The sequence below is a fragment of the Triticum dicoccoides genome, chromosome 5A, assembly GCF_002162155.2.
Source record: "Triticum dicoccoides isolate Atlit2015 ecotype Zavitan chromosome 5A, WEW_v2.0, whole genome shotgun sequence".
Lineage (NCBI taxonomy): Eukaryota > Viridiplantae > Streptophyta > Magnoliopsida > Poales > Poaceae > Triticum > Triticum dicoccoides.
In genome coordinates this window covers 599,216,149-599,226,740 of record NC_041388.1, presented here as the reverse complement: position 1 = coordinate 599,226,740, position 10,592 = coordinate 599,216,149, and the positions used below count along the sequence as shown (strand labels likewise).

The 10,592-nt window shown below is 45.2% G+C and overlaps 1 protein-coding gene across 1 annotated transcript; it reads right to left on the bottom strand.

The window, feature by feature from the left end:
* Window positions 1–488: 488 nt before the first annotated feature.
* LOC119303228 (cytochrome P450 81Q32-like) lies at window positions 489–3,687 on the bottom strand. Its single transcript, XM_037580335.1, has 2 exons — window positions 2,657–3,687; window positions 489–1,352 (listed from the first exon to the last, which is right to left on the bottom strand). Exons 1-2 carry the CDS (start codon window positions 3,590–3,592, stop codon window positions 738–740), a joined length of 1,551 nt encoding a protein of 516 aa, XP_037436232.1. The 5' UTR covers window positions 3,593–3,687; the 3' UTR covers window positions 489–737.
* Window positions 3,688–10,592: the final 6,905 nt, after the last annotated feature.

Sequence of the window (10,592 nt, the reverse complement as noted above, 5' to 3'; positions counted from 1 at the left end):
GCGTTTCATCCGCTCCTAGCCGTGTCTCGAGATCAGGTTCCATCCACTCCTGGCGGTAGCAAAACGAAAAGGGGCCCCATCAAGCATGTGTGAACCCTCGTCCTCGCCTATGCCGAGGCCATGGTTGGCATTGTCGCGGTCCTTGATCAGCCTCGTCGTGTTGCCCCGGACCTCGGAGCGCTGCTTTCTCTCGTCCAAAGAATTACTTGTCTAAATTCCGTTTTGAGACAACTGATAAATAGCAAAACCACTGCAAAACAATTCACAGGTGGGTATTCCCGCTTTCATTTCCTTATCTTTCTATTACCTGCTTATTTGCAAATACCGAAAAAAAATAGTTTTGATTCTAAGATCTGAGATTCTTTTTTTTTTTTGCGGTGTAAGATCTGAGATTCTAAGTGAAACTGCCTTCCCCTCGCATGCCCAGATCAGTGTAAGCCCAAATCATGAACGTTCGTACCCTACATTTTTTGAATTGCAATTTTACAGAGAGATGATATGAATAGTTACCCCATATGAAACATTCTTGATACAAACTAAATTACAAATTGCTGGTTTGGTACTACCTGGATCCACGAGCTAACTACCTAGATAGCTTAGCTGGTTCTCACAAAACCCTGACACGTACCTGTAATTTACATACGATGATAGCTAGCCTGACTCTGCTCACACAAAGTCACAAGTTTATTTACTACATCAGCAGGCTATCAAAACCACGATGCCAAGAAGTTCGGCCATCAGAGGCTCTGAAGCACGTCGCGCATGGCCGGGCGCGGCCTGCACACGGCCTCGAGTGGCACGACCTTGGGGATGGTGAGCCCGCCGCCCTCCGTCATGTCCACCTCCGCGCCGTCGACGCGCTCCCAGTCGAAGCACTGCACCAGCGTGGCCAGCACCATGCCGATGGTCCGCAGCGCCAGCGTCTCCCCGGGGCACCGCCGGCGGCCCATCCCGAACGGGATCATGAACCGCCCCTCGGCCTTCCCGTCCTCGAACCGCTCCGGGACGAACTCCAGCGGCCGCTCCCACGCCGCCGGGTCCCGGTGGATGGCGTACGCGTTCACCATCAGCATCGTGCCGCTCGGCACGTTGTAGCCGCCCACCTTGCAGTCTGCCGAGGACTCGTGCGGCAGCAGCATCGGCGCCGCCGGGTACAGCCGCAGCGTCTCGCTCACGATGCACTGCAGGTAGGCCAGCCGTGGCACGTCGTCGGCGGTCACCAGCCGGGAGGTGCCCACGGCCGCGTCGATCTCGGCCTGCGCCTTTTTGAGCGCCGCCGGGTGGTTCAGCAGCAGCGACATCGCCCACTCCGTCGTCGTCGACGTGGTCTCCGTTCCGGCCCCAAATAAATTCTGCACATAGTCCATTGAGAAAACGAGGGTTATTGGTGAGATGGTGGCGTGAGTAATTGTGCAGAGAATTCACCAAGAAAATGAGTATAGTGAGATCGTGACATGAGTATGATTGCCTCCACGAGTTTTAGTTTATCAGATTGGGGAGAAGAGACATATCGTCACTAGCACGAGTTTTAGTTTATCGTCGGTGCACTGTCACTAGCACAACAGCCAAAGTCTGCTCACTTGCGCACTGACATGACATGTTGGATCCATCACCAAGTGATATGGCGTTATCTACCGGGCTGGCTAGCTAGTGACCCACTGACCGCTGAAGTACTGAACCCATATACACCACGATAGTATTCTGGTCCCATATGCTCCTGCAGTCCCTACGTCGCGTGGCCTCTAGTAGTATTTCACGATGCATGATAAATAAAAAATTAGAGTGATGGCTAGACTGACTCTCGTCGTGCTGCTGTCTGTCTGTTGACTTAATCTTAAAGGATGTACTGGTAGCTACCTCCGTCATGGTTTATAAGTCTTATTTGTATTTTGTGTCAATTTTTGACTAAAAATTTAACTAACAAAATATTAATGCATGTTATAAAAAATTATATCATAAAAAACTATATCATTGGATTTATATTTGACCATAAGGTTTTAATTATATTATTTATGACATGTATTAGCATTTTGTTGGTTAAATTTAAGATTAAATTTTGACACGGAATACAAAAATGATTAATAAATCAGGACAAAGGTAGTAATTGCCTTGGTGAAGAAAAACTAAGACAAAGAAGGATCTGTATTTAGATGTGCTTTAGTTATTGCACATCTAGAATGAGTTAATAAATTATAAATAAAAAATACTTGCACGAATTTTAACGTAAAATCAAGCTTAGATGTGCAATACTTGAAACATATCTAGATACTCCCTCCGTCCAGTGAAGAGTGTATATCTAGCTTTAAAATTTGTCCATAAAAGAGTGTACTTCTATTTTCTTAATGCACTTTAAAGTGGGAAAAAATACTTCTCTCTCATCACACGGCAATCAAGACCAATAGCAATCTGCACATGATCTTCTTAATTTGTACATGCACTTAACTCATTGAGGGCTGGATAATTAAAGATGAGAGAGATGGTGGCTTGCACCTTTCCAATGCATTTTTTTCACTCAAGTCCATAACTTGTCCTAAAATTTATAGATGTACACTCTTCACTGGACCGAGAAAGTATGCTTTAGCAAAATTGTAGTAGTAATTAACATGGATTAGAGAGAGACCAAGCGAGAAGAGGAGGTGGAAACAGGATAGCTCACCGCGCAGAGAGCCGTGATCATGGTATCGGCGTACACCTCCGGCTCCGTCTTCTGCAGATTGAGGAGCACGGCGATCATGCTCTTCTTGTCGCCTTCGGTGCCAGCGTCGTCGAGCCTCCGGCGCTCGTTGTCGATGAGACGCAGCATGAAGGCGTCCCTCCTGCTCACGGCGGCCAGGATCTTGTTCCTCACGCCGAACACGTCGAACCACCGCAACACCGGCAGGTAATCCCACGTGTTGGCGGCGCCGAGGTACGGGATGAGCTCGTCCACCACCTTCTTGAACTCCTGGGCCTCCACGGACATGTCCGTGTCGGCGTCGGCCTCCGACCGGGTCGCCTTGGTCTGGGCGATGGTCTCCATGAGCACGCTGAGGGAGAGCTCGAAGAGCCTCCGCTTCAGCTGGACCCGCGCGGCGCCATCGCCGCCGGGGGACGCCGCGGCGGCGCGGAACAGCCGGCGCGCCATGGCGCGCACCTCGCCAGCGATGACGCCAGACATGCAGGCGACGCGGTGCGCGGAGAGCAGCTGCACGGCGGCGACGCGGCGGAGGTTGCGCCAGTGCGGGCCGTAGCTGGACGTGACGAGCGCGGCGCCGTCGAAGGAGACGAGCAGCTGCGAGGGGAACCGGGGCCGGTTGGCGAACGTCACGTCGTGCTCCGTGAAGCACTCCCTGGCGCACTCCGCCGAGGAGACCACAACGGCGCGGCGCGAGCCGAGCCGCAGCGAGAAGACCGGGCCGAGGCGCGCGGCGAGGCGGCGCAGCGCGGCATGGAACGGCTTCTCCAGGAGGTGGAGGTGGCCGAGGAACGGGATGGCCGGGGGGCTCGGCGGCAGCTGCGCGGCGCCCTTGCCGCCGCGCCGGCCATTGCCCAGAACGTAGTGGATCAGGAAGAGGAAGGCGATGGTGAGGATGGCAATGTACGCCTTATCCATTGCTAACCGTGGTCCGGGGGAGGTGATGTGTCTCGAGCCGTGACACTTGAGGTCTCAGGTTGATTGGATGTGTGTGCTGTGTGGCAGTGGCAGCATCCTTGCATGGCGGCCTATATATAAGGATATAGCGCGCGCGCTTCGCCTTGTTCTAGAAGGCTCAGCGTAGCGCCATGCCTGCGGTACAGTTTGCATACGCCATGCCTGACGTCCATGGCGATGAGGTGGGCTAAGCCAGAGTTTCTAGGGCTCGTGTCACGATGGTTCGTACGTGGAGGCCGTGGCTTTGTCTTGTTGCTCGTGCGTCGCTGGCTCGAGATCCCTCTTTCCTCTCGGCTGCAAAGGCCAACTCGAACTGGATCTGGTGTGGATTTTTCTTTGGAAGCAAGCAACTCTCAACGGGAGCCATGTCAATGAGGTGGACTCCATCAGAGTTTTTCCTTTGGTGGTGTCACAATGCATGGTTCGATCGTGGTTCGTACATGGAGGGCGAGGCCAAGCCAAACTGAATCTGGTGGGCTTTTCCTTTGGAAACAAGGAACTCTCAACGAGAACCATGTCGATGAAACAAAGCATGTGCACCATGTGCACATCTAGTCAATTTTGTTGTGCTGCGCACGCTATTGAAGTCTGGGGCTGTTTGGTTCTAGGACTGGTATTGCCATATATTATCACACATTTTGCCAAACTTGTCTAAGATTAGTTCATCAAAATGAGAGCTATAAGTTGGCAAGCCTAAGGGAATTTTGCCATATTTTTTTTGTGTGTATGCCATGTGGGGCTCAAGTGTGGCTTGTCAAAGATGTGGCTTGAACCAAACATTCACCTAAGTTGGTCAAACTTACCTAACCTTAGGTGTGGCAATTTTTGGCAAAGTTTAGTCACAAACCAAACAGCCCCTCCATTTTTCACTCCTAGCTGGGCAGCTATGAGTTCTAGGCATCTTCAACACCGACCCGCAAACATATCTCATGCGTTCGGACCGTGGAAGCCATCCAACACGATCATGTGTCGATCCGTGGCGCGGTCCGGATGCGATTTCTCCTGCAAATCAGAGACAAACATGGCGGGTTTTGCGGAAGTTCAGACCGATCCCACACCCAGTTCTGACCGCCTTGAACCACCAAAAGCCCCTCCCCCTCTCGTGCATTTTCGGTCAGTGCCGCTCCAGAGCATCAGCGCCTGAATTCATGCCCGACCAGAACGGACGCGACCACTCACTGACGCTAGCATTGAAGCAACGCACCAGCCGAGAGAACGCCGCTCCCGGTGCAGGCGACTGTCGCACGTTCAAACAACACGGCGGCTGCATATCCGTCCGTCTGCCAGCCACATTGGTAGCACGTGGTTGCCGAGGCGTCTCCACCGGCGTCATCCATGTGTCCCTCTGCCGCCCACCATTGCTATATAAACCGCTGCCTCAGCTATAGCCGCGGTCATCCGCCTTCGATCCCTCTCCGCACCACTCCCATCATGGATTCCTCCCCCGCCAAAGCTCTCTGGATGGGGCTGGTGTCGGACCAGAAGAAGGAGATGACCGCCATTGATACGTCCATTTTGCATCATGCTTTTATAGTGATATTTATTGCATTATGGACTGTTATTACACATTATGTCACAACACTTATGCCTATTCTCTCTTATTTTACAAGGTTTACATAAAGAGGGAGAATGCCGACAGCTGGAATTCTGGGCTGGAAAAGGAGCAAATATTATAGACCTATTCTGCACAGCTCCAAAAGTCATGAAACTTCACGGAAGCTATTCTCAGAATATATAAAAAATACTGAGCGCAAGAAGTTCTAGAGGGGGCCCACACCCTGGCCACGAGGGTGGGGGGCGCGCCCCCCTGCCTCATGGGCCCCCTGGTGGCCCTCCGATGCCCATCTTCTGCTATATGGAGTCTTTCGTTGAGGAAAAAATCATAAGCAAGCTTTCGGGACGAGACTCCGCCGCCACGAGGCGGAACCTTGGCGGAATCAATCTAGGGCTCCGGCGGAGCTGTTCTACCGGGGATACTTCCCTCTGAGAGGGGGAAATAATCGCCATCGTCATCACCAACGCTCCTCTCATCGGGAGGGGGGCAATCTCATCAACATCTTCACCAGCACCATCTCCTCTCAAACCCTAGTTCATCTCTTGTATCCAATTCCTGTCTCTAAGTCTGGGATTGGTACCTGTAGGTTGCTAGTAGTGTTGATTACTCCTCGTAGTTGATACTAGTTGGTTTATTTGGTGGAAGATCATATGTTCAGATCCTATATGCATATTAATACCCCTCTGATTATGAACATGAATATGCTTTGTGAGTAGTTACGATTGTTCCCGAGGACATGGGAGAAGTCTTGCTATTAGTAGTAATGTGAATTTGGTATTCATTCGATATTTTGATGAGATGTATGTTGTCTCTCCTCTAGTGGTGTTACGTGAACGTCGACTACATGACACTTCACCATTATTTGGGCCTAGAGGAAGGCATTAGGAAGTAATAAGTAGATGATGGGTTGCTAGAGTGACAGAAGCTTAAACCCTAGTTTATGTGTTGCTTCGTAAGGGGCTGATTTGGATCCATATGTTTCATGCTATGGTTAGGTTTACCTTAATACTTCTGTTGTAGTTGCGGATGCTTGCAATGGGGGTTAATCATAAGTGTGATGCTCGTCCAAGTAAGGATAGCACCCAAGCACCAGTCCACCCACATATTAGATTATCAAAGTACCGCATGCGAATTATATGAACGTGATGAAAACTAGCTTGACGATAATTCCCATGTGTCCTCGGGAGCGCTTTACTTCATATAAGAGTTTGTCCAGGCTTATCCTTTGCTACAAAAAGGATTGGGCCACCTTTCTGCACTTTATTTACTTTTTTTACTTGTTGCTCGTTACAAATTATCTTATCACAAAACTATATGTTATCTATAATTTTAGTGCTTGCAGAGAATACCTTGCTAAAAACCGCTAATCATTTTCTTCTGCTCCTCATTGGGTTCGACACTCTTACTTATCGAAAGGACTACGATAGATCCCCTATACTTGTGGGTCATCAAGACTCTTTTCTGGCACCGTTGCCGGGGAGTGAAACGCCTTTGGTAGGTGGAATTTGGTAAGGAAAAATTTATATAGTGTGCTGAAATTTACTGTCACTTGTTACTATGGAAAGTAATTCTCCGAGGGGCTTGTTGGGGGTATCTTCACCTCGACCAGTAGAGCAAAGAGTTGCTCCTCAACCTACTCAACCTACTGAACCTACTGAAAATGAAAATGTCTACTTTGAAATTCCTTCGGGTATGGTAGAAAAACTGCTAGCTAATCCTTTTATAGGAGATGGAACATTACATCCTGATGAGCACCTAATATATGTGGATGAAGTTTGTGGATTATTTAAGCTTGCAGATATGCCCCATGATGTTATGAAGAAGAAGGTCTTCCCTTTATCTTTGAAGCGGGATGCATTGACATCGTATAGGCTATGTGATGATATGGGAGCATGGAACTACAAATGATTGAAGTTGGAATTTCATCAGAAGTTTTATCCTATACATCTTGTTCATCGTGATCGCAATTATATATATAATTTTTGGCCTCGCGAAGGAGAAAGAAACGCTCAAGCTTTGGGGGGGCTTAAATCAATGTGATATTCATGCCCCAATAATGAGCTCTCAAGAGAAATGATTATCCAAAAAAAATATGCTCGGCTTCCTGGTAACAATCACACCATGCTCGATACTTCTTGTGCTGGCTCTTTTATGACGAATACTATTGAATTCAAAATGGGATTTATTGGAAAGAACTAAACGCAACTCTGAAGATTGGGATCTCGACGAAGGTAAGGAGTCAGGTATGACACCTAAGTTTGATTGTGTTAAATCTTTTATGGATACCGATATTTTCCGTAAATTTAGCACTAAATATGGACTAGACTCTGAGATAGTAGCTTCTTTCTGTGAATCTTTTGATACTCATGTTGATCTCCCTAAGGAGAAGTGCTTAAATATCATCCTCTCATAGAAGTAAAAGTAGTTGCACGTATTAAAATTGAAGAAAAGACTATCACTTATAATGATCCTATTATTCCTACTGCTTATGTTAAGAAACCACATTTTCCTGTTAGGATAAAAGATCATGCTAAAGCTTCAACTGTGGTTCGTAAAAGCAATATTAGAACCTATACACCTCCTGAGCAAGTTAAAGTTGAACATAATATTGCTATTGTTAAGGATCTCTTGGCTGATAATATTGATGGGCATGTTATTTATTTCTGTGATGAAACTGCTAGAATTGCTAAACCCTATGCTAAAGATAAACATAGACCTGTAGTAGGCATGCCTATTATTTCTGTTAAAATAGGGGATCATTGTTATCATGGCTTGTGTGATATGGGTGCTAGTGCTAGTGCAATACCTATTGACTTATACAAAGAAATTATGCATGATATTGCACCTGCTGAGTTAGAAGATATTGATGTCACAATTAAACTTGCCAATAGAGATACTATTTCATCAGTTGGGATTGTTAGAGATGTTGAAGTCTTGTGTGGAAAAACTAAATATCCTGCTGATTTTCTTGTTCTTGGTTCCCCACAAGATAACTTTTGTCCCATTATATTTGGTAGACCCTTCTTAAACACTGTTAATGCTAGGATAGACTCCAAAAAGGATGTTATTACTATTGGTTTAGGTGATATGTCTCATGAGTTTAACTTTTCTAAATTTCGTAGACAACACTGTGAAGAGGAATTGCCTAGTAAAGATGAAATTATTGGTCTTGCTTCTATTGCCGTGCCTCTTAGTGATCCTTTAGAACAATATTTGCTAGACCACGAAAATGATATGTTTATGAATGAAAGAAGGGAAATGGATGAAGTGTTCTTTAAACAGGGACCTATTCTGAAACACAACTTGCCTGTTGAAATCTTAGGGGATCCTCCTCCACCCAAGGGTGATCCCGTGTTTGAGCTTAAACCATTGCCTGATGCTCTTAAATATGCTTATCTTGATGAAAAGAAGATATATCATGTTATTATTAGTGCTAACCTTTCAGAGAAGGAGGAAGAAAAATTATTGAAAACTCTGAAGAAGCACCGTGCTGCTATTGGATATACTCTTGATGATCTTAAGGGCATTAGTCCCACTCTATGTCAACACAAATTAAATTTGGAGAAAGATGCCAAACTAGTTATTGATCACCAACGACGGCTGAATCCTAAGATGAAAGAAGTGGTAAGGAAAGAAATACTAAAGCTCCTTGAGGCAGGTATAATTTATCCCGTTGCTGATAGTCAGTGGGTAAGTCTTGTCCATTGTGTTCCTAAGAAGGGAGGTATTACTGTCGTTCCTAATGATAAAGATGAATTGATTCCACAAAGAATTATTACAGGTTATAGGATGGTAATTGATTTCTGCAAATTAAATAAGGCTACAAAAAAGATCATTACCCCTACCTTTCATTGATCAAACGCTAGAAAGATTATGCAAACATACACATTTTTTCTTTCTAGATGGTTATTCTGGTTTCTCTCAAATACCTGTGTCAGCTGATGATCAATCAAAGACCACTTTTACTTGCCCTTTCGGTACCTTTGCTTATAGACGTATGCATTTTGGTTTATGTAATGCACCTGCTACCTTTCAAAGATGCGCGATGGCTATATTCTCTGACTTTTGTGAAAAGATTTGTGAGGTTTTCATGGACAATTTCTCCCTTTATGGATCCTCTTTTGATGATTGCTTAAGCAACCTTGATCGAGTTTTGCAGAGATGTGAAGAAACTAACCTTGTCTTGAATTGGGAGAAGTGCCACTTGATGGTTAATGAAGATATTGTCTTGGGGCATAAAATTTCTGAAAGGGGCATTGAAGTTCATAAAGCTAAAGTTGATGCTATTGAAAAGATGACGTGTCCCAAGGACATCAAAGGTATAAGAATTTTCCTTGGTCATGCCGGTTTTTATAGGTGGTTCATTCAGGACTTCTCAAAAATTTCTCGGCCTCTGACTAATTTATTACAAAAAGATATACCCTTCGTCTTTGATGATGATTGTGTAGAAGCATTTGAAATACTTAAGAAAGCATTGATCTCTGCACCTATTGTTCAGCCACCTGATTGGAATTTACCTTTTGAAATTATGTGTGATGCTAGTGATTATGCTGTAGGTGTTGTTCTAGGGCAAAGAGTTGATAAGAAATTAAATGTTATTTAATATGCTAGTAAAACTCTAGACAATGCCCAGAGAAATTATGCTACTACTGAAAAAGAATTCTTAGCAGTTGTATTTGCTTGTGATAAGTTCAGACCTTATATTGTTGATTCTAAAGTAACTATTCACACGGATCATATGCTGCAATTAAATATCTTATGGAAAATAAAGATGCTAAACCTAGACTTATTAGATGGGTTCTCTTGCTACAAGAATTCGATTTGCATATTATTGATAGAAAGGGAGCTGAGAACCCCGTTGCAGATAACTTGTCTAGGTTAGAAAATGTTCTTGATGACCCACTACCTAATGATGATAGCTTTCCTGATGAACAATTAAATATCAAAAATGCTTATCATACTGCCCCATGGTATGCTAATTATGCTAATTACATTGTTGCTAAATTTATATCACCTAGTTTCACATACCAGCAAAAGAAAAAGTTTTTCTATGATATAAGACATTACTTTTGGGATGACCCACATCTCTATAAAGAAGGAGTAGATGGTGTTATTAGGCGTTGTGTACCTGAGCATGAACAGGAACAGATCCTACGCAAGTGTCACTCTGAAGTTTATGGAGGACACCACGCTGGAGATAGAACTGAACATAAGGTATTGCAATCTGGTTTTTATGGGCCTACTCTCTTCAAGGATGCCCGTAAGTTTGTCTTATCTTGTGATGGATGTCAAAGAATTGGTAATATTAGTAGACGTCAAGAAATGCCTATGAATTATTCACTTGTTATTGAACCATTTGATGTTTGGGGCTTTAATTATATGGGACATTTTCCTGCCTCTAATGGA

Excerpts from the sequence above, each read along its gene's own strand:
- LOC119303228 (XM_037580335.1), bottom strand. The coding sequence starts at position 3,592 with ATGGATAAGGCGTACATTGCCATCCTCACCATCGCCTTCCTCTTCCTG. Across the intron at positions 1,353-2,656 it reads TGATCACGGCTCTCTGCGCG|AATTTATTTGGGGCCGGAAC; the intron begins GTGAGCTATCCT and ends GACTATGTGCAG.